Genomic DNA, 24,323 nt, shown 5'->3' with positions numbered 1-24,323 from the left:
CCCCCCCTCCCCCTCCCACCACCCTCCCACTGAGCTGTTGAACTTGGACTCGGGCTCAGGAACTCGCTATTGAAAAGGCTAGCCTGACTTTTTATGCGTTTGACCTCGTTGGCGAGAAGTAGTGGAAAGGTTATCAACATGGAAGGAGCTGACCGGTCCCTATTGTTTCCCGTCTACACACATGCAGTCCCCACGACGCTTTCCCCTCCCGAGCAATTAACCGCGTTAATGAAGGCTGTGTTTCATGGCTAATTGATTTCCATTTGATGCAATTGTCAATGGCGGGGGTTGTTGGTTTCACCACTTAAATGAGAGTCGATTTAGCTGTAACTCAGCGAGAGAGGGGCAATTGATGCTAATGAATATAAAGATTGATTATTGGATACAAATTATACGCAGAAAGATATTTGATGCCCAGATAAAATTAAGATCACAGTTATTCAAACCCGTGTCTCAACGCAGGCATATGAAATTCTATCTAAACACATCAGTCATTTTGGGCAGAGATACAATGCTCTTAAGATCGCTGAATAAATGCGCTTTGCTGTAATTCAGAGTCAAGTCCATTTTGAAAAAAATAAAATAAAAGCCAAGTCGTACGACTGATCAAGTTTCAGCTTTATTTGATCGCGAGGGCGATTGTAGTGATTTGGCAGCGGTGTCTTTGGTGTTTCGTGCGTGCAGATGAGCAAATGTACCGCTGTGAAGACTGTGACGAACTGTTCTCATCGACGCTGGAGTTGCGGCGACACCAGAAATATTCCTGTTCCAGCGCAGGCTCCATCTTCGACAGCCTCCGAGAAGACTTCAAACAGGAGCGGGAGGACAGCGACGAGCCCGTCCACGAGTGCAAAGACTGTGAGAAGATCTTCCCGAATGAGTACAGGTGAACAAAACCGCGCCACCGCCGCCAGTAGATTCGCATCGAGTGTGGAAATGGTGCAATTCGGTTCATTTTGCTTGTTCTGTCCACGTGAAGTTTGGGCCAGCACATGATAGTTCACACGGAAGAGCGGGAGTACAAGTGTGACCAGTGTCCCAAAGCTTTCAACTGGAAGTCCAACCTCATTCGTCACCAGATGTCGCACGACAGCGGCAAGCGCTTTGAGTGTGAAAATTGTGATAAGGTACAGCATACCCGGCACGTAAGTGGTGCACTGGACACACAGGCTATACCCGATCAGAAATTCTGCTAAAATTTCTTTCTTTTTGTGGCAATCCGAAAGAGCTTTGCGACGACAAAAGTGTGCAAAATGTCATATGTCAAAGGGGATAACGAAATACAAACTGAACATTGTGTTTGTATCAATTTTTGTGCGCGACAGGTCTTCACAGATCCCAGCAATCTACAGCGTCACATCCGCTCGCAACACGTGGGGGCACGAGCTCACACTTGCCCCGAGTGTGGCAAAACCTTTGCCACTTCGTCAGGCCTCAAACAGCATAAGCACATCCACAGCAGTGTCAAACCTTTTATCTGTAAGTGAGAGTCCTGTCTGCTTTTGACTTTGAGGTCTGTCGTCTCTGTATTTGATGATTTTGATACTTTTACTTTTCTAGGAGGCTTTTGTTTAAAAAGAAATTTTCCATCTCGTATGAGTCTTCGGAAGCAAACGCACCAGTCCAAAGTTGATATTTGTGTCCTTCTTTTGTATTGAAACAGATAAAACAAACTGCGATGGACTAAGTTTTCCCTATGCCAGACTTTACTTGCTGTGTCATCAACAAGTCTTTTGCCTTTCGCTTTTCACCCCAGATTTCCAATCACATGGCGTGCTTGTGTGTGTGTGTGTCGTGTTTAATTTGGTTTACGCAGTTAGAGACAGTGTTAAAAAGGGTTTAACCAGGCCCTGATGGGCTGTGTCTTCTCGTACCCTCAGGTGAGGTGTGCCACAAATCCTACACCCAGTTCTCCAACCTCTGCCGCCACAAGCGTATGCACGCCGACTGCCGCACTCAGATCAAGTGTAAGGACTGCGGCCAGTTGTTCAGCACTACCTCCTCCCTAAATAAGCACCGCCGCTTCTGCGAGGGCAAGAACCATTACGGCTCTCCGACAGCAATGTTCAATCCCGGTATTCCCATGAGCTCCAGTCCGATTATGGCCAAGGCCAAGTCCCACCACCCTCACCTCCCTGGTCTGAACCAGTCAGGTTTAGGCTTCACAGACTACTTTCCATCCAGACCTCACCCTCATGCCGGCTTGCCGTTCTCCCCAGGACCCCACGGTTTCCCGTCGCTCCCGCATGGTTTCCCAGGCATCTTTCCTCCGTCGTTGTATCCACGACCGCAGCTATTGCCGGCGAGTCCGATGATGAAGACGGCCCCTAGCAACAGCACTCAAGAAGTCAAACTGCCTCAGAGTCCTCTTGATGTCCCTCCGCTGTCTTTCTTGAGCTCAACAAACAGTAATGGAGGTAACGGTTTAAGTCTGCCCGAGGACAAAGATACCGAGACCAAACTGGATTTGTCATCCGGTGGAGAGGTAAAAACTAAATCGAAGATGGCAGACATTTCAGATGGCAGCGACCTGGAAGATGTTAACACCACAAGCGGGACAGATTTGGACACCACGACCGGTACGGCCTCGGGTGATGGTTCTGACCTGGAGAGCGACGGCGATAGCGAACGCGAGCACAATGGCAAAAGGAGAAAGCCACCTGCGGTCCTATCGCGCCATGACGGTCATCAGTTAGAGGACGCAAACAGTGCGGTGACTCCGGCGGTGTCCAATTCAGACAACCTCTCCATTGAGCGTCCTTTTTTGTCTTCGGTGTCGACACAGCCCTCTTTCTTCCCTCCGCCTGATGAGCAAGCACTTCCACCCACCGCCACAAACGCTAACGCGGCCACCACTGATTCCATCAAAGCCATTGCTTCGATTGCCGAGAAATATTTCGGTCCGGGTTTGATAGGTCTCCATCAAGAGAAGAAGATGGGTCCATTGCCCTACCACTCCATGTTTCCCTTCCAGTTCTTACCCAATTTCCACAACTCCTTGTACCCCTTTAGCACTGAACGAAGCGCCCTCAACTCTGGCCTCTTCTTCAAGGAAGAGCTCAAGTCACCTCGCGAGCATCTCCACAAGATGGTTTCTGGTGCACTCGGCACGCCTGTCCCCGCTGCAGAATCACCGTTTGATCTCAGTACGAAGCCCAAGGAGACCAAGTCATCGCCTCCAGCTCCAACGAATCCCTCAAACCCAAACACGAATACGGGGAGTAGCAGGGGCTCTTCGGTCATATCGAGCGGTGAGGAACAACCGTTGGACCTCAGTATTAACAACAGAAGCCGAGGAGGTCACAACGGTATGGCAGCCGAAGCGCAGAATCAAAAGAACCACATCTACGGAATAGGAAAGGGGGTGTCCATCAAGGACGAAACTCCCAATTTTCCGATTCCTCACTCCCAGTCCCTGCACCAATCCCCAATTGCGCCGCACCACCAGCCACAGTCACACCAACCGCCTCCTCTGCACTACGCCAAACCTTCCGCCTTCTTCATGGACCCAATATACAGGTATTTCTTACCCGATTAGACCACCAAGTGTTACTGAGACCAGTGCGACGTCAAACATTGTCGGAGTCATGGATTGGATGTTCCAGATGATCCCTGACCTTGGTACGTAACCCTCTGCCTTGTTGTTGGTCCAGCAGGGTGGAGAAAAGGAAGCTACTTGACCCTGTGGGAGCTCTGAAGGAGAAGTTCCTCAGGCCTTCGCCACAGCTTTTTCATCCGCAGGTAGTCCGACATTAAAACTACACTCACGTGTCGGAATAGGTATGATAAGTAATGCAGGTGCTACTCTGAAGTAGCGGGTACCATCTATGAGGTTTTGCCGATGATTACCAGATGCGGTCAATGACCATAAGTATCTCCGAAACGCACGCCGTGTGAATATCCGTCTCTTCTCCCTCCCACGCTGCTCCAACCTGAACTGATGTCGGCTCGCTGCGCCGTCATTCCTCACTGCTGATGTTATGTTCTCAAGGGCTTGTATGACTTCTTCCTTTGTTTATTGACTGGCGCCTGTGTACTTCGTCACTTCTACCTTTTTTCAGAAGACGCGGCCTGTTATTGTGGCCTCTTTGATAATCGCTCACATTGTTCGACTGTCCCCAGACCCTCGCTGCCTGTACAAATCTTGATTGCAAAGAATGATAGTATTAATATTTTTTTTTTGTAATGAATAGTAAGCATTTGAATGGTATCCTCACTAATCTTAGCCATGGCATTGTTTCAGGTGGCGGGAGCCCACAGGCCGGCTCATAAGCTACAGTCCCTCCGAGTTGTTCTTTTTTTTTTTCGATGTTGTGGACTGGCTGGCTAGATAATAGCACCGTGTCCATCAAGGACATCCTGTGTTTGTGTCCAGGAGAATGAGGGGCTCTTGTTAGGGGAAACTGCTTAAAATCTGACCTGGAAATCTGTGTCCTCTATCAATTGTGATTTTGCAATACACACGTCTGGAGCAGATGTGGATATATAATTTTCTTTTTTTGTACTTTTGATTGGTTCTTCGTTCTTTGAGTGGTACCACAACTGAAGTCCATTGAAATGTACAATAACCAGCACGTTAACGTAAAAAAAAATTGATCTTCCCTCGATTTTTTTTCTGAACACCAACTACTAGTGGTATACAGTAGGTAATTGAGCAAATAATTCCATCCCAGCTGACTTTGGATGAGAAGCACAACAAACCATGGGCTGGTCATCAGCCACCCTTTCAAGTCTTCAATGAGCCTAGCATGCTTGTTTTTGGAATGTGGGAGGAAAACAGAGTACCAGGCGAACCCCAATGCAAACACGGGAAGAACCTGCACACTCCACACAGGACATCCAGAGCCAAGATTCGAACCCTAAAACCTCAGAACTATTAGGCGGACGTGCAAAGCAGTTGTCCGCCAACCTGCCTCAAAAATCAGATAAAAGCTTACCCTATTTTCCGCACTAAAAGGCGCACCTAAAAGCCTTCCATTTTCTTAAAAGCTCACAGCGCGCCTTAAAATCCGATGCGCCTTGTGTATGACCCCAAAATGGCTCCTTGCTCGGGACATGCTGACAACGCAGAGTTCAAACTTATGGCGATTGGGTTACGCAGTTGAACACGGAAATATAGCAGCGGCAAGAGAGTTAACGAGTCAATGGTATAACTTGCTGTTGGTTAAGGGAACTGTGTCGCTGCTTTATTAAATACGTTTAACTGACATCTGATCGTTCTGTTGGTGTTTCCTTGAGCGTAGCTCCGTCTAGTGGATGCATTGTAGATTGTGCCCAATGTATGAAAAAAATTACAAAATCGGCCATTCATTGAAAGTGCGCCTCATAATCCAGTGCATCTTGTCCTGCGATATAGCACTCTGGGTTCCACAATCAGTTTTCTCAGAACACCGAGTCAAACCTCGTCATCTTAGTATGTCTAAGCACGTAAGCGTTCCAGTGATCCCAAAACAATACCACCTCTAATTCAGTCTTATGACAAAATTAGTCTCCCCCCCACCCCCTCCACCCCCACCCGCCCTTTTGCTTGTTCTCAGACTGCGAATAAACACATTGCGACGGAGTGTCTGTCCCTGTGTCTCTCCCGTCTCGTATTCACTAAAAGAAGGAAGGATATAAGCTGTTTTTGGCAAATAAACTCCTACATAACTACCTCCCACCCCCCTCCACCTCCCTTTTGTTCACAAGTTTCTCAGGGGAGGGCCTCAGCAATCAGTTGGGGTTATCTCAAACTATATTGTGCAGCACCCTACGGAACTCTTGAGTGTCTTATTTAGCCATCTTGTTGGCCTGACTGAAGAGGAGAGGGTAGCTTGTGGGGGGGTGTACTTTTGACAAGCGCCATTGGTAAAGGAAGCAGCTCACATTCCCTCCGTTCATATCTTTTTGGCCCTGTTTTTATTCATTCCATCTTCCTTTCAACACACACAAGCAATGGGATGAATTGATCTCTCTAAATAGAGCGTCCCCATCTCGTCCCTTTAGATGTCCGCTATGGAGAACATGACAGAAAAACTGGAAAGCTTTGGTGCACTCAAACTGGACATGCCGCCCAATTCACTGCAACATTCGGCTCACCCGCTCTTCAGCTTCCGCTCGCCTCCTCCTTCGCTCTCGGATGCCATCCTCCGCAAGGGCAAGGAACGCTACGCCTGCAGGTCAGTGCCCTGTGGTGCCACATGTTGCTTATGACTTTTTTTTTTTCTTTTCAAAGGATGGTCAAATAAACATTTTTGTCTGTTACTCTTTCCCCTTCCTGCTTTTCTCTGCATTCTCCCACGAAGGTACTGTGGGAAAATCTTCCCCCGCTCGGCAAACCTCACCAGACACTTGCGAACACACACAGGCGAACAGCCTTACAGGTATTTTGAGTTCATGTGTTCTTATTTGTGGTTTGTCATGTGCGGGATGTAAATGAGTCACTCGCTCTAGAAAGTTTGGGGACTGAAAGGTTGAAGGTTTCAAACCCATTGTAGGCTAAAATATTAGGTCACAGGTAGATAGGAGTTCCCTCCCATCCCTGAGCTTTGCTAAATGCTAGCGGACTCTGCAGTCTTGTTGTTTCTTCAGTTCTTGTCCTTTCTCCATCTCTCTTTTTCTCAAATGGATTTTCATTACATGATTTATTATACTTTCGAAACATTTTGTCTATTTCAAATAATAACTTGGCTATGTGCTCAAAAATTCTGTTTAGCTTGGCATAAACAAATCATCAGAAATGCCATAGATGGGCGAATGCAATGCAATTAGTGTCTCGGTTTTATTACCCTTTAAACCACAGGTGTCAAACTAAAGGCCCAGGGGCCCGAGCCGGCTCACCGCGTCATTTTATATGGCCCGCGAATGCAAACCATGCGTGCTAACTTCCATGATCCTTGCTAAAATCTGTACTAAAATGTCAAATTGTCATGTGTGATGAATAGCATTCACATTTTGCAATAATTTTGTTACCCTGTTTGCACTCACTTAAAGAATAATTGAACAAACAACAAACAAATAATTGACTGATTTCAAAACTCGTAATCCATCAGGGGGATTTTTTGTCCAATAATAATTCGATGAGATGATCAGACATTTATTCGGTTTCACTGTCGCAATGCCCCTCCAAGGGAAGACATAAATCCAAAGCGGCCCTCGACAAAACATGAGTTTAACACCTCTGCTTTAAGCAATGGGCATTTGAACACAAACAGTGGGGCAACACATGAAGACAGATAATATATAACTAATATTACTCCACCTTACTGACCCTCCTTCTCCGTGTATATCCAATTGTATGTATTGTACCAACAGAAGGAGCAGCACAATGGCCAGTGATTGAAGCAAAACATGTTTCAAAATTGTTAATTCTTTCTATTCTATTTATTGATGTGATTACTGTACTCGTTGGTTTTATAACGTTATAGAGTGCTATCTTATTAAAATCACATTACTCCCCATTTTTGGGGCGGCGGGACCTGGAACGGATTAATGGTGTCTTCATTTATTTCAGTGGGGAAATATATAAGAGACAAGTGTTCTGAGTTACGAAAGCGGTCACAGAATAAATTCAACTCACATCTCAAGGCACCACTGTATCATCATTAGATTTTGTCATGTCCATGTTGCAACCGCAGAGATACTGTTTGATGAGCAGTGTTGTAGGTTTTCACCCTGGTCGTCCTGTGCGCCCCGGCAGGTGTAAGTACTGTGACCGCTCGTTCAGCATCTCGTCCAACCTGCAACGCCACGTTCGCAACATCCACAACAAGGAGAAACCCTTCAAGTGTCACCTGTGCAACCGCTGTTTCGGTCAGCAAACCAACCTCGACCGCCATCTCAAGAAGCACGAGCACGAGAACATTCCTGGTAGGGCTCCCTCTTAATAGAGACTTCATTGGAGTTATTTCGCTTGCCTTGTTAACGGGCTGACTGATGAACGGTACACATTAGCCATTTGGAAAATGTTAAATCTTACCCTTAATAAAATGTTTAATGACTTGAAAGCAAATAAACATAACACGCAAAATGGGAAAGCCACTTCATTCAAGAGTTCGCAATTACTTCTCCATATGATTTGCCAAAAACAGCCTCTCGACACTCAGCATGGAAGTCATCCACTCAGGTTGTCACTCCAAAGCCATTTTAAAATGAATAAGTCTTTGAATAGTTTTTTTAGTTTACGGCACTGTTTGGTTAATATTTCCAAACCAGTTCGTAAAGCCTCAAGAAATGGTCAGAATGTGTCATTTTATTCTTCTCATCAAAATCTTGTAAATGGCTGTGACATCAACAGGCGGATTTTTAAAAAATGTATTCATGATTGACTGAACATGCAATTTATACAGAAATTGCGTAGTGCTCCAAGTTTGAAATCTTTGCTGATGGGATGGGAAGATGACTTCCTATCGTAACCCTGATTATAGCCCTCATAATATTCATATTCATACATTCTCCCTTCTATGTAACATACCAGATGTCTAATAATTATGAAACTAAACATACGCTGTCTAGCTGTGTGCGCATTAACGTGCGCGGATGTGTTTGTCTGCACGCTTTCCCCCACCAGTGAGCCAACAGTCTGGGATGCTTTCCAACTTAGGAACCACCATCTCCTCGCCAAACTCCGAGCCGGACAATCATGCACTTTTAGATGAGAAGGAGGACTCGTACTTCTCAGAAATCCGAAACTTCATCTCCAACAGTGAGATGAACCAGGCCTCCAGCTCCACGGACAAAAGGTAATTAAAAAAAAAAAAAAACAAACAATCATAATCATGCAGAAAATATTGTGCTGGGAAATTGTGCGACTCGTGTCAAGTACTCGTCACCAGTCGACTGATTATTGTTGTGGTTGTAGTTGACTGCACTATGTCAATAAATGCAGCCAAGTTTTCCACCACTGAAAACCACGGATAATAAAGTATGTAAATAAATATGAAATGAATGCTGAAAGAACCAGCAACGTATTCAATTCAAAACAGTCCCATGACTCCATCCCTTTTATATCAGGGCATGTACTCCTCCTCTCTTTGACTTTTCTGGCCATCCACGCTCACGTGCGGTGACTGCTTAATGCACAGTGCCCTCTAGCGTGTCAAAGTTGAATGGCAACAAGAATAAGTGCAAACAATGCTGTCGGTGTATTTTAATTAACGCGAATATTTGAGCCAAGGTAACACCGAGGCAAGGTAAAATCACTGAAGGCATATTATAATGTCAAGCTAAGCATGATAATAGCTCTGAGTTGATTAGAAAAAAATATTTTGCCCGCTCAACCTGTGGGATTTTCGTATTGTTGTTTATTTTTTTTGTTTTTCCAACTGACACTGCACAAGTTTATTACCCACAAGCCAAGGCTACCGAAACATTCACTCGAAGAATAAAGAACTTTTCAGGCTTGATTCATTTTGAACGAGACCATTTTTAATGGAAAGAGGATAAAAAGACGGTTCTGTTGTTTGAAAAGTGATAATGCCCGAATACGATAAAAAATAAAAAGAAACACAGTGATCTTGTAGCATTTATGCTAGTAGCGATTCTTCATTGAAGTGTACATTTGCTGAGTCGCTACTGTGTCCAGTGGAGTCGTATTATGTCCTTCCTCTTAATTCACATATTACCAATGTTGGTGATATCCCGTCAAGAAACGGTTTTATCCAGGAGGACAAGCAATTAGTGTGAAGGTTCATCGTGTTTCTTCCCAAAGTGACATGCTAACTACTGGCCTGGTACGCACATGACAGCTATTTCAGTCATTTTGTTGAGAACGAGTTCATTTAAACAACGTTGTCATCTGGAAACTCTGAACTTTTTAAACCCTCTCTGACAAAAAAAAAAAAAAAGTTCCTTCTTTTTTTTTTTTCTTATACGGTCTCACAGTCCATCCCTCCGTCGTCATCCCTTTCCTCTTGTCAACACACTTTTGGGCCAGCAGACTCTGTGGCAGTTAGTTTAGCTTGGCTGCCATCTGGGATCAATACAGAGTCTCATCCACAACAAGACGACCTGACGTTTTAATATCAGTAATTCAGACTAAGTGTTGTGCTTTCCGTCCGCCCACCAGACAGCTCTGTGTTTATTTTCCCCTCTGAGTGACTGAAGCCAAGCGCCAAACACACGCTCATGCATGACTATCTATAATCGCTCCTAACTGCCCTTGCGACCGAGTTTCGGCTCAGTAATACATACCGTACAAGTCATGGCACAGCTTTGAATTTTCAACAAAAATAGCTACCACTCTCCCGGATAAGAGATGCCGAGTCAGCTTCGGTACTCTCAGACAGCAAATTATTTGACTATTTGCATCCATGCAGTGTTGAGATGGAACAGGAGAGAATAAAAGCTTTGAGCTGCTCCTGCAATGGACTCGGGTCTGGCAATCGGGACCATAACGGGAGGCCTCAGGTTGAGGCATTTATCCAGGAGATCCACGGATGATGGAGCTCTTCAACCCCCTTGTCCATCCCCTGTACCCATACCCCCCCGCCCGCTAACCCAAACAACCCACTGATGTGTTTAGACTAAATGACAAAACGCAGGGCCCCCCTATGTCAGAGCTACGCTTCTTTCCCTGCACGCAGGCATGGACTTTTTCCCAGCTAAACAGCCTGGCAATTTGATTATAGTGATATTTAATGTAGATAGAAAGAGGAGTCCAACTCGCCATGTTTACCCACCCGCAGCATATGACCCAATCCTATCCCCGTGTACGCCTCCCCAGAGGTAATCCTGTCTGATTTGATAAATGTCCACGGTGCGGCAAAAAAGGAAAGGGTAACTTTGCAGTCCCACAGGAAATGATATCATGAGCAATGTCATGTCTGGGGCCGATGAACGGGGCAGCTGGGGTTCTGGCTGGAGATTGTACAGATGGCAGGTCAGAAAAGCGGCGAGCTGATCGGCTATAGTCTTCTTTTATTCTCATATAATATACTGGATTGTTCTACTACTGCAAACTAAAGCAAACGGTGCATCGCCTGTTTCTTTTCCAAGGGTGCATCCAATTCATCGTGTCAAATAAATTTCCTTCGTGCTTCTTTTCCCTTTGGCTTGTCCTGTCAGCGGCCGCCATGGCGTGTCACCCCTTTCAGTCAAAGTCTGTCTTCTGCATCAATTTCTTGTGTGCTCCTTCTTGTGTACTTTTTACCGAGTCACTCTTGCCACTTCTTCTAAATCAGTGATTCCCAATCTTTATTGAGCTATGGCACATTTTTCAAGTTCGAAAAATCGGCACCAAACAAAATTCTCACAAAAAGACGATACATATGTCAATTTCATACTTTTTGCCATCTATTAGAAGATAATTTATTTGTTCTATCTGTCACTATAGGTTGCTGGCATAGATAGATGGCCAAAGATACATGATTTGCTATTAATAAATAATTTTCTCACCAATTAAGTAAAATTTGATCATTTCCCGCGGCTCTCACCACACACTAATGTGCCCCGGCACACTGGTTGGGTATCACTGTTCAAAATACGTTAAAGCAGCGTTTTATGTTAGAACAATCCCTTCTAATTCCTTTCATTGTAAAATTTTTACCCCAAAAAAAATCCAACAGCCCACATTTAGCCATGGTGCATGTCATCTGCATCAAGAACAGCAGCATTCAGTGGAGAACCATTTTTTTTTTCTTCTTCTTGAGCTAAAATGTTCCCAAATATGAGAGGAAAGCTGGAACAATGACCACTAAAACAGCTGGCAACATATCAAACGCTTCCTCCTTTTGACGCATGCAGATCCGACCCGGTTGAGGAGGAGCACCCGAGTGGCCGCAGGTTGTCCAACTCCAAGCTGGCCCTCCAGGGGCTGGACGAGGAGGAAGAGGAAGCGGAGGGGGACGATGAGGAGGAAGAGGAAGGCAGCCTGACAGAAAAGTCTCATGATGAGGCTCCGGAATCCCTGTCTCCAGTTGCGACCCGCGCTTATGAAGAAGAGGAGGACGAGGAAGAGACTACTCCGTTATCGATGAGCCACGAACACTCTCGCAGGTACCCGTTTCATTTTACTCGCTACTGTTAGCAATTTGTGGCCCTTTTCCACCGCCCTTGTGCCTCGTGCCACTTGCGGGCCAGTGCAGAGCTTAGCACCCGTTCTTTCTTTTTCCACCACCGAACTTGGCTCGAGCTCTAGCTCTGGTGCTGAACCTGGCCGCCAATTATTAGTCCGGCCAGACTGTGGCACCAACTACGTCCGGGGGTAGGGGGCGGGGTTATCATGACGATCGCAGATGTCGAGGAACGACTCCTCAGACACACGGAGGTTTTGCGCAAACGGCTGAGCGGTGAATTCCGACACAGTTGTGCATTTATTTATAGCGCGGGCGCTCTTGGACAAACGTCGACGCTTTACGATGACGTAATGACGTAGCTCCGACTTGGCTCTTTGCCGGTGGAAAACCAAGCACGTTCTTTGTAAGAACTTGTTAAGCACCAACTAAGCACGGCACTGGCCCTGGCGCCGAACGAGCACAAAGTGTTTTGGTGTGGAAAAGGGGTCGTATAGTAACAAACCGCAGCTGCTCGACAGTCTTTGCTAATAACACAAATACTAATCCCCAACATGGTAGCATAATAATATAACACCATTGAATGTAGGCTTTCGAAGACAAGACGAAAAGTTATGACATTAGGAATATATCAATTGATTTAAAGCGGGCTTTTGCAATTTTTTTTGCAAAAAAAAAAAAAAAGGCAGCAACAAAATCTAACATTCCAGTCCTAAAAGTGTTTTGTACAACCTACACATATCTAATTATGGTGTTTCTTATTTTAATGTAAACTTAATCATTGGCAACAAGAACTGAAGATTTTTAAGGGGGGAAAATGCTAAAAGCTAGCAAAATGCTCCCTACACAAAAAGTGTCTGCTAATAAAAAATATCTTGGCTCATAATGAACAAGCATATTTTGCCTTCATTTGAGATATTTCATCTTTGTGAGATTTTAGCCTTTGCAGTAAATTGGGCATGTGTCTGTTCTCCACTCGTCAGATTGATTTAAAAAAAAAAAAAAAAAACCCACTAAAAATGTATCCAAAAAATGGCACAAGTACAGTATAAATGGTCAAGGTCTGCAGCATGTGCCCTTCAATTGGCTAGCGACCGGTCCAGGGTGTCTGGCCACCTTCCAGAAAGCACGTGACTCTTCTTCTTGTCTCCCTTTCTCGCTTCTGATTAATTAGTCCTGTCTTTTTCTCTTCCCTTCATTCAACTAAACATCCTCAACCATTTTCCTCCCGACATCCATTTTCCACTCGCATTCCACTTCTCAATCCATTGACCGATCACATCGATCCACCCATCCACATCTGGGCCACCTCAACCCCCCCGGCGTGCAGATGTTTAGAGGAGGAGGGCTCCCTCCTGGACCTCGAAGGTCTATCCAGCTTTCCCAAGGGCCTGGATGGCTTACGTAAAGCAGCCGGCGATGAGCAACATTTTGACGTTAAAGACATATTTAACACCTCGCTAGAGTCGGAGACTTTGAAAGAGACGTTGTACAGGCAGGCTAAAACCCAGGTATGTGAATCCAAGACACAATACGTAAACTGCGGTGGAACCTCTGAGGTCGAACGCAATCTGTTCCAGGATGCGGGCAAACTCTCATTAGTTTTAATTAGTCAAGGAAATGGAATTAATCTGCTCCATGGCTGCGACTGTATATTAAAAATATTATTAACTATATTGTTTTTGTTTTTTTTTAAGTTAACATATTGACATTCTCAGCCATCATGGAAATGGGAAAAAAAAATACAAATACAAAGAGTTAAGTTCCACTTTCACATTCTTAACTGTCATCCAAGAAAAGATGACCCCTGGAACAATCATACTTATTCTACTTTGCGATTATTATTATTTTTTCTCTCTGTGGGAGCTGAATTTTTGTGTGACTTTTGTTCAGTTTTAAACTAACTTTATTCCCCGTCGGAGGTTCCACTGTGAGTTCTTAACAACGTGAATTAAAAAGCATCACTTTTTGTCAAACACACACACACACACACACACACACACACACACACACACACACAGCCTCATGCCTGTATAACACATGGTCTGCATGGTGTTTTGTTTTTGTTTGTTTTTTTTGCTAACTGAGTTTAACTGCATGGATGTTCCAACTTCAGTCTGCCTATTCAAGTGTTTTTTTAAAGGGGAACTCAACCCCAAAATTTTCTTGACCATAATATGTTCTATGCACTGCCACTAGTTGAGCCACAGTATTCTGATTAACATTACGTTGGCAAAATATGAATTAAGCAGCAAAATCCATCCATTTTTAGCCATTTCAGGGGTCAGCCATTTTGCCACTTTCTGTCAAATGAAAATGACATGAGAGTTTCTCAGGGCTTTGGGAACGAACAATCATGGTTCAGGAAACAGGTGAGCCGTGATTGGTCGTTACCTGAGGCCTGAGCAAGTCGGATGTCATTTTCACTTGACAGAAAGTGCCAAAATGGCTGCCCTCTGAAATGGCAAAATATGGGTGGATTTTGCTGCTTAACTGATATTCGACAAATGCAATATTAATCAGATTGCCATGTTTAGACAAGTGGAGGAACATATTACTGGAAAGATCATTATTGGGTTGACTACCCCTTTAAAGACTTTGATGAAATTTTGCACAATATCAATCAGGAGGGCCCCTGAAAACATAAAAGGAAAAACGGTTTTCATTTGTTGCAAGCTGTTGCTTGTTGGATGTTTTTTTTTGTTGTTGTGTTTTTGTTTTTTTTGCTTTGTGTTGCGGTCAAAGAACAATTTCAACTCCTAAGTTAAAGTTGGAGAAGGTGTTTTAAAGGTGCTCGCGAGATTTGAAAGTAGCCTCAATTCATTCTTCCCTCCCGCATCTCACATCTCTGCCCAAAGAAACGCGTGTGCACTGCAGTGACACACTAATAAGGCAGCTACAGTACATTGCTAGCATGACTTATTCATTAGTTTTTCCAAAAACGAAATGGTTTGATGTTTTGTTTTGTTTTTTTAACATACAATCAATTAAAACATGAGAGGCGATCAACTGATCTGATGACCCAATGGGAACAGTTCACGTCAGTGCTTGTGGTTCCAGCTGTATGCAGCAGTCCAAGTCGCAAACCCCAGCGAGCTTTCCAGTTCACTGTCAGGTCTCTTTTGACAAAAAGTGTTTTTGGTTTTTTTTTAATCACTGTAAACTCCACCTTTAAGGCACCACCATATTATCATGATGAAAAAAAAATACAAAACTGTTGATCGTGAAAGCTGTGAATAAATAAAAGCTGAATTTGCCTCAATTGAACTTTCTGGAAATGTACTTGTGCTCTCTTGCAGGCTTATGCAATGATGCTGTCTCTCTCCGACAACAACCCTTTGCACACGCCCTCTCAGAACTCTCTGGATGCTTGGCTGAGCATGGGAGGCGGATCGTCCGAGACAAGTAGCTTTCACCCGCTCAACCACATCTAGACAAGAGAGAAATGGAAAGGAGGTCGGTGTGGTGGAAAGAGGGAGGAACAGTACCTTGCGTAGAGTAGAGACACACAAGTGGAGTGGACACAAGTCGGCATGAAGAACGGAGAATTCAGTGTCACGTGCATTCAGTGTGTGTATGTGTGTGTGTGTGGGTGTGTGTGTGCGTGTGTGTGAAAGAGAGCTTGCGCGAGAGCGAGAGGTGTAGAGACTCTATAAGAAAGCACTGCTAAGTTCCTGTTGATGTGAAGGACATACACGACGAATTCTTTTCGACAGCATTGAATCTTTGCCGATCATCCCCCTTAAGTGTGCTCCGTCTCACCTAGCCACAGCACAGAGCTGACGTCGACGCTCTGTAGACACTTCAATGACTTGTATGTCACGAAAGGCTATGTGTAGGATGCCTGGAAGAAGAAACAGAAGAAGGAAAAAAAAAAGTCGCACTGCAGCATTAAGACTGAATGTCCACAAGGGGGTGCTGTTTCTCACAGACTGACACTTTGACCTCCGGATGAAACCCCAAAACAGATCGCGAGTCGCCGACTGCAGAATCAAACGGCAACACAACACAGAATGTGAGTGTGGAAATTGAGGTTTATTACTCTCAATCTGATTCTCGTGTGCACAGCAAATGGTGATTTTAGTGTTTATTTCCCAACTTGATCGTGCTGGTGATTGTTCAAAATCACACATCATTTCATGTCACTCTTAAATGTTGTTTGCTTACTTTGTTTTTTTTTTTTCTTCTCTTAGATACCACAGTATTGTTTTGTTGTAGGCACCACCGCGCTAAATTATTAATATAATTATTTTAGAGAAGGACCAAAATTGTATGATAATGTCACACGGTGTACAAAATAACCTAGATGTTCATATAGGAAGGGTGACATGTGCCAAATAACCCGTAGAAAATGTTTTGTTCTCTGACAATCATTTCATTTCCATTTTGCTCCAATATATTTTTGATTTCAGAAGCGTGTGTGTGTATGTATTTATTTTTTGCTTGTTCGCTCATTCTGTATGGGGTGGTGGGTGTGAGAATAAGAAAAAGTCCACTCTCTTCTTTCTTCCTTTTGTTGCTGAAGGAATAAACACCGGTGAGAGATTGAGAATCTCCGGCTTCGGTGTGCCATATTGGAAACAATCCTTGAAATGTTGTTTTATTTATAGTGGAAAGATAGTTGTAGTTTTAGTGGCACTGTAATGTCCTGCCATCTTTATTTTGCCTCTTGCTTCCGTCCCATTTCACCTGTCAAAAGTATTATTACGGGGAGAGCCTTCACTGTTAGTGTCACAAAATGACATTAAACAACCACACATTATAATACGAGTAGAATCTGGCAGGCAGGCCTGAAGCATTTGTCCAACCTCATTGGGGGACGAGGACCCACGAAAGCAAAAGAAAGAAAGTCACCGCCACAACTGGCAGTAGCATTCTGATGGTTGGTCCTTCATGCATTAAAAAAAAAAAAAAATTGTGTTTTAAGCAACGGTGGCCATACCGGATATTCTCTTTTTCTTCTTGTGACGTCAAACTCATTCCATGTAGTCTACAAAGTAGCAGGAGGGCATGACTTCTTTTGAACTGTAGATAGCTGTAGATAGACATCTCGGCCTAATGCTGTATTTTTCAAGCTAGCACTTAATGAAACCACATGGGTCCAAGCCATACATCGATCAGGCTTAGGTCTCGACGACTTACAACTCCCGACAGGAAGGAAAGGAACACTGTGCTTTTCTCTGGCGACACAAGGACTGCTGCGTCATCTCATTTTTTTTTTCTAATGATACAAATCTCTCTCTTTCTTGTTTGATAAATCGCTTCATTTATTTACCTTTATAAAATGTAAAGATGTGGGTCGTCTCGATGTAGTGATTCATGTCAAGTCATGGACTACTGTAATAAGAATGCGCTGTGTAAAGGCATTGAAGGCATTGAAGCATTCCATTGTTCCCACTTCAGAAATTATTCTGGCAGATGGCCGTCAAGATATTGGAACACGGTTGCTGACTCCCCCCACCCCCCTCACTGTTACAGGAGACAAAAAAAAAAAGATATTGTTTCTTATTAACTGTATAGTATTTTAAAGATGGAACAACAATGGTGCATTTGTCCGAAGGAAGGAAAAAAAAAATAATGGAAAAATATGGTTTTAAATGGATGGTGCTTGTTTTGTTTGGATCTGAGTTGTATACCGCCTATGTTATGTTTATTGAAAACTGACAACAAGGAAAAAAAAAAACAATATTGTGCATGACGTGTTTAGCAGTCATAATTATGTCCATTTGTGAATTGTGTATCAAATCAAAACAACAACAAAAAAAATAGAAATAAAAAAAAAAGAAATTCGTAGATGCACTTATTGTAAATGTGGTTAGGTTTAGTAGGTTTGACTTCAAGTTCTTGACTGCCTTACACATTGGGGCAAGTGGCTCTTAAAGAAATGAAAAAAAGACTTGTGGGAGAAGACGTAATGAAAAAAACAACAACAAAGGATTGTAGAATAATATTGAACAATTCTGAAATTGAATTCTTTTGATGCTTGTGATTATTGAAGATGTACTTTAGAGAAATTTCATTGAAAAGACATGACTGATGTTAATTCTGTAGAATAGCAATGTATACCAAATGTAATCTTTCCAATGTTATGAAGAATTTATACATGAAATTGATATGCAATAAAACCTGTGTGCTTTTTAAATGGAATTTCAGCCACTTCATTTCTTTTCCCGGGTGTAAAACAAGAAGAACATAAACCCAGCCGCTTGGGGGCAGTGCCCTCCCCTGGAGGTGCACTGTTCCCCAGTGCCGGTCCCAAGCCCGGAGAAATGGGGAGGGTTGCGTCAGGAATGGCATCCGGCGTAAAACTTTTGCCAAGACGACCATGCGAGTTGGTAGGACGGTTTACAGGGGCGGATGGAAATTACTGACTCGCTGTGGTGACCCCTGAATAGGGACGTGCCGAAAGGAGAAGAAGAAGAAAACAAGAAGAACATTGTTTCAAGCATTTCACTCTTGCTTGTTTCCCATAATATGTTGGACTTTTTTTTAATGAGTAATCAAACGTCCAGCATATGCACTTCATTGCTGAAAAAACAACCAGTCATTTTTCAAGCCTGCCTATGGACTCTCAAAGCATCAAATTTGACTCATATAAGACTTGATTGACAGCGCACTATAGACTATTCATTCATACTTGACCTGATGCAAAAATCGTTGACCCCACACACAGTTGTACTCATGACCATTATTAGGATCCCATCTTGATAATTTAGTATTTTGACATGGAAATTAAATAAAGTACATTTACTTGCTGGCTGCAACGGTCACATGGTGCTTGAAAGGATGTGACTATTGCAAGTAGGATCACTAAGACATCAATCGAGAATGCAAATTCTGGAGAAGCTGCTGACACCCTGAATGAAAAAATAGGGAAATGTTGAATGGTTTTGAATGACATGGAATGATGTTAAATGATATTGAACCATATGGATCCATGTAGCAAGGCATGGAATGATGAGGAACGATGTTGAATAATTCTGAATGATATGGCAAGGTGTGGAATAAAATGAAATTGGGTGAAATGATCCAAACAGTTCCCAGTTGGAGTAGTTTGAATCAGTTCAAAGGTGAAGAGTAGAGGTAAAGCAAGTAAAATCGTGAGAAGCGGCTTTAATTTTGGAATTGTGAAAAATTGTTGTAGGCATGAGCGCAAAACGTAAAAGTTCAAGCAGTTAGAATCGGTCAAAAAAATGTTGAATTTAGAGGAAAAACAGAATATTGTTTTACAGGGTTAGTTAGAAAAATAATTATGATGGAATTAGCTGACGAGTTTAGAGTTGAAACTGTTTACATCGGTCAAAAATCTTAATTTCAGTATTTTAGGGGCCACGTGTGTGGTGTCAAACCGGGCGTAACTTCATCATGGTGCCAGCGCATGTCTCGTCTAGTTTAGGGATGTATTGTACCCCTCTGGGCATTCCGGAACACAGAACTGCCTCACCCCCAACTCATCCGAAAATTTGTGAACAGAACGTAGCACGCACTAGCGTAAAAATGGCAGCATTGTCATTTCCATGCTGGGGAAATGGTCTAGTTCAGCCTGTTTGTGAATTTGGGCGTTCCTGGCACACCTTACGGCACATCTGCAAATTTGGTTGCGAAAAGTTGACAACATTTTATACTATCTAAAAGGAGGTCTATTGTGTGGCACAACTGGTGTAAGGTAATTTTGTTTTACAGGATTTGATCGAGGCGCAGGCAGACAGATTCGGCATGTGTGGTGGATATCGCCGGACTTTATTCATAAATATGGCACCAGCGTTGGACAATCCCTCTGAATTATTATAGAAATACCTTTTTATCTCTTATCGTAAAATCTTGTGCTGGTTTTCCTTAAGGTTAGTTTTATTTTCGTTGCCATCTTCAGGGTGCTTGTCACTTTCTCGAAGGCGCGCGACATTTATTTGAACGGTCAGCGCGCGAGGCGGTCCCCGTGCGGTGTCTGTTTTCCTTGAAGTGAGTGCAAATAAGGCTAAGCGGGGCTTGCGACTGGCCCTTTAAGATGACGTTTAAAGGCGGAAGTGAAGCAAGCACTTCCACAATCAAAACAATATTGGTGCGCAATGGGTGAGTGTGCTTTAACCTAATAACATTTCCCATTTCCGTTGAGGAATTCCGAGTCCGCCATGCTTCAGCTAAACGACACGGTGGAGCCTGAGAGTCCCGGGGCCGCTGTTCTCCACCCGGCCGAGGTCGAGGAAGGAGTGGAGGTCGCCTTCACGCCGCCGGAGGCCGGGCGGAGCCTGGGACACGGAGCCTCAGCAGCCTGCTGCCGGCCGCTGCAAACGCTGACGCCTTTTCACGTGCACAACCCCACCATGCAAGCCAAAGTCAAGGACTACTTTGTGTTCCGGGTACGACGTGATCTCCTTTACTCTTGGATTGGAAATATAAAGAGAGTGTAAGATGTTTATGGCATGATTGATTGGCAATGAAAGCCCACTGTCAGTGGTAGGGAGTATCAGTTGAGGACAAATTCGTGGTTCAGTATGTTTTTCAGGCAGAGAAGTGTGTGTGTGTGTGTGTGTGGGGGGGGGGGGGTCAGGGGGGATGATAATGGTGATGAGGCTGACCCACGATGTTTTACATGCTGATGTCAGCCAGGTACCATCGAGCAGGCAGTCAGCGACATCCGGACAGTGGCTCTTCCATCTGAGGATGGCGAGGTGCTCAGCGTCTGGCTTCTGGCTCAGTAAGTCCCATTTTTATCTTGAACCATGTCTTCATCATAACCAGATCTTCCTTAGCATTTGTTTCATGCCCGAGAAGCTGAAATGTTAAATATTTCCAGATGAAATACCAATGCAGTTTTGCATGAATGAGGAAAATGAGGTTGAAACACTCCGGCCACTTCATTAGGTACATTGACAATGCATAAAAGCAATGATTCCCAAATACTGTTCAATGGCGCATTGGTGTGTCATAAGGTCATGATTGTGTACATCAGGTGTGCTGTGGAAAATAACATTTTTCGTTGACCACAAATAATGTGTCTTTGTTCATCTATTTTATATATATGTCCTTACTTGTTCAAATGAAGGTAACAAACACAAGATACGGGTTTATATATATATATATATATATATATAAACCCGTATCTTGTGTTTGTTACCTTCATTTGAACAAGTAAGGACCGGTAAGTGTGTCGCTGTTGGTCTTGTCAAGTGGTGCATCATCATGTCAAACTCGGCTGCCAATCATGTGTGCAGGATTGACCACTGGAATAACGAGAAGGAGAGACTTGTCCTCATTACAGACAGGTTTGTCCAAAAGCACATATCAATAAGCTTTCATGTCTCTTGTCTAAAAAGACATCATGTATTTTTTTCCCCACGATTTAAAACATTTCCCGGGTGTCTTAAACACATCTATGACATGGTTTTATTCAAATCCCTCAAGGATAAAGAACTGGAGACATTTTAACGCCTATTTCTTGCTGTGGTGAAGTTGCTTTGTTATAGTGTATTTGAAATGACAACCTTACGACAGTCCTGATGGAATGCCCACCTCTGTTAATACTCTTATCTTGCTTAAAACGAGGACACATTCCATTGCATTTCCACTGAATGATGCATTCCTTCTTTTTTTCAGAAATAGGTAAACAAGTCACATTTGTTTCATTTCACATTTAATGTGTGCGCAGTTAGTCTCCGGAGCCAACCGTGGTATTTTTAAAAATATATATTTTTTTCCACCGTCCTATGTTGCCCTTTAAACAAATGTTGATTTTCTTTGCGTGTGCAGGTCCTTGCTGGTGTGCAAGTACGACTTCATCAACTTGCTGTGTCAGCAGGTCGTGAGAATTTCGCTCAACGCCGTCGACACCATCTCAGTGGGCGAGTTTGAGTTCCCGCCCAAATCCCTCAACAAGTACGCATGGCTCATTTGACCCTTGGTCAAACTTTTCCGTTTTACCGGCATGCGTGACCCTCATACTGGGTTCCCCCCGCCCCCATTGGCGCGTAATTGTTCGCAAATTTTAATCAAGTGTGAGTGAAGTTTGAAAAAAAAATGCACAGAAATGTCAAGAAACAAGATAGACTTAATCTGCACCTTCGCATTATCACATCGACTCCGCTTTACGGAAACAAGACAACAAAATCTGAAAAACTGAGCAGGGGACTCATGGCGAGTGTTTTTTTTTTCCGCTTGTTTTCTGTAAACCTTCAAAAATGACTTGAGCAATTATATTACAAGGCTAATAATTTGCTCAGTGATGACTCTGGATTTACAATTCCGATGTCTGCGTGGGTTTTTTTTTACAGGAGAGAAGGTGTTGGGGTTCGTGTCCAGTGGGACAAGCGTCCCCGGGCCTCCTTCTTAAACCGCTGGAACCCGTGGTCCACAGATATGCCCTACGCCACCTTCACGGAGCACCCCATGGCCCACGCCGACGAGAAGGTGGCCTCCCTCTGCCAGGTAATTCCTTTGGACTGGATTTAATTGGATTAACTTTTGGGCTGGTAGTCTCTCCCTAGCCTTGTTGCCATCACGTAGCTCCGCCTTGGTTGTCATGATAACAAAAGCCGTACTCTCCCGTTCAGGATAATCGGTGTTGAAAATGGCTGGATGGATGACGTCACAGTGCAACCTAACGCAGTTGACTGTTCACCAGTTTCAATATTTCGCTGTTTGTTCAAAGAAAGGTGTCTATGCAGCGTCCTTGTGATTCGCCTCTCGGGCCATGAGGCATTCCGGTAGTTTTATGTAAATGTGAATCACCCAGAAAAAGTGTTCACCAGTCGGGCGCTCGCTCACTATGCTGATGTTTGCCGACAAAAGCAAACGTCCTTGGATCAGTTCTTTACAAAACGCCAGGCAAAAATCACTTCTGAGAGAGAAAATGGACAAAAGAGGACAAAAAAAAACGACGAGGATGCAGTTAAAAGTTAAATGATCACCATTTTCATTCTTTACTCTGTTTTTTGTTTTTTACATTGTGCACAACTCTCATTTATTGTGCAATAATCTAATTGTAACATGCATTTGTTACATATTTTGATGCATTTTTATGCTTTAGAAAACATTTATGTCTGAATTTTGGGGGGCCTTGGAACGGATTAGGGCATTTACATGGAAAACGCGTCTCTACTTACAAAATTTTCTATTTAGGTACCACTGTAATCTCATTTAGTTGCTTTTTTAATTTGTTTTGTTGTTGTTTTTTTTTTTTTTTTGCTATTTACGGCAAATCGCAGTGGTTTGCCTGTGTATTTATTTGTGCTCGTATGTACAGCTGGACAACTTTCGGACCCAACTGGTGCAGGCGGTGAAGAGAGCCCAAAAGGAGCACCCCATCCCAGGTCGGGCCAACGGAGTCCTGATTCTGGAGAGACCCCTCCTCATCGAGACCTACCTGGGCATCATGTCCTTCATCAACAATGAGGCCAAGTTGGGCTATTCCATGACCCGAGGCAAGATTGGTTTTTAGAGACAGTGGCTCCAAACGGGAGCAGCCTTGGGTTTTTTTTCTTCTTGTGTTTGCAGCTCAGAGCTCGTAAAAATGACACTCCGCAAGTTGTTTGTAGCAGACAGGTGGTCAGCCAGCTGAAGACTTGCATGGACTGTCTCTTCATTTGTTCTAAACACCCCAGCCCCCGTTCCTTTCAAGAGCTGCCATACTTGCATGGGCCCCTCAACTGTACGGGTATGTGACAAATGTCGATGAGGAAAAACGACAACAGCGTTTGCGTATTCTGTATTTGTCCTCAACCGGGTGTGCTGCAGTCTTCTGCTCCTTATTTGGGCGTTAACTGTTACAAAACGGCCTTCAGTGCCAAAGATGTGTAGTGGCTGTGTGCCTGCGGTGATGAGTACTGTATGTTCAATGAAATGAAGCGATCATGAGACCACTGGGCGGGTCCGTGGGAAGGGAACGAGAGTTGTACTGAATGTCAAGTCGTCACATGATTAAGTGGAATAAGCCTTGCTAATAGGGGAATCGATCATGATGCGCTCTGTCTTTATTAACAACTCCGCTTGTTTACTGGGGAAAAGAAGAGAATATTCTTCACACCGGAAAAATAAATAAGCCAATAAGCCAACGTGACCTTTTGTCTCCTTTTTGGCCAGTGTTGTTGCTTTCTCACTGCGTTCACATTCAGAGCTGCTTTTGCATTGTGAGAGTTGTTCAAGCAAAAAAATGGGACTGTTTTGTTTTTAATCGAGATCTTGATTCTTGTCCAGGGATGCAACCAAATGAAGCTGTACAGTATTCGGATTTGTTTGCACATTTGGCAGCAATATCATATGCAGTAGAGCAGGGGTGCCCATTACGTCGATCGCGATCGCGAGGGGTGTAGAGGAGGATAAAAAAATCCAACTATTTGT

At 43.8% G+C, this 24,323-nt stretch overlaps 2 protein-coding genes across 11 annotated transcripts in view; both read left to right on the top strand.

Moving 5' to 3' along the window:
- The window catches only part of prdm16 (PR domain containing 16), a 217,717-nt gene extending 199,810 nt beyond the window's left edge, over positions 1-17,907 (top strand). For 3 of the 10 annotated variants that reach the window (XM_019887920.1, XM_019887928.1, XM_019887929.1), the window contains 11 exons: positions 685-886; positions 980-1,145; positions 1,326-1,479; positions 1,848-3,519; positions 3,654-3,741; positions 5,986-6,158; positions 6,285-6,362; positions 7,679-7,848; positions 8,549-8,720; positions 11,722-11,973; positions 15,290-15,867. In XM_019887920.1, the coding sequence (XP_019743479.1) occupies positions 685-886; positions 980-1,145; positions 1,326-1,479; positions 1,848-3,519; positions 3,654-3,741; positions 5,986-6,158; positions 6,285-6,362; positions 7,679-7,848; positions 8,549-8,720; positions 11,722-11,973; positions 15,290-15,302 (3,140 nt within the window). In that variant the 3' untranslated portion in view covers positions 15,303-15,867. Of the gene's footprint in view, positions 1-684; positions 887-979; positions 1,146-1,325; positions 1,480-1,847; positions 3,520-3,653; positions 3,742-5,961; positions 6,159-6,284; positions 6,363-7,678; positions 7,849-8,548; positions 8,721-11,721; positions 11,974-15,289 lie in introns of those variants that run through there. The other 7 variants (XM_019887927.1, XM_019887923.1, XM_019887924.1 and 4 more) reach the window with 7 other exon arrangements.
- Positions 17,908-19,845: 1,938 nt separating this feature from the next.
- On the top strand, positions 19,846-24,042 carry tprg1l (tumor protein p63 regulated 1-like). The gene is made up of 6 exons (XM_019887951.1): positions 19,846-20,347; positions 20,594-20,685; positions 21,203-21,253; positions 21,738-21,863; positions 22,259-22,412; positions 23,230-24,042. Exons 1-6 carry the CDS (start codon positions 20,120-20,122, stop codon positions 23,422-23,424), a joined length of 846 nt encoding a protein of 281 aa, XP_019743510.1. The 5' UTR covers positions 19,846-20,119; the 3' UTR covers positions 23,425-24,042.
- Positions 24,043-24,323: the final 281 nt, after the last annotated feature.

Source organism: Hippocampus comes, unplaced genomic scaffold (genome assembly GCF_001891065.2).
Source record: "Hippocampus comes isolate QL1 unplaced genomic scaffold, H_comes_QL1_v1.1 scaffold14, whole genome shotgun sequence".
Taxonomy (NCBI): domain Eukaryota; kingdom Metazoa; phylum Chordata; class Actinopteri; order Syngnathiformes; family Syngnathidae; genus Hippocampus; species Hippocampus comes.
Note: the sequence above shows the minus strand (reverse complement) of the source record. Positions and strands in the feature narration are given on the sequence as shown.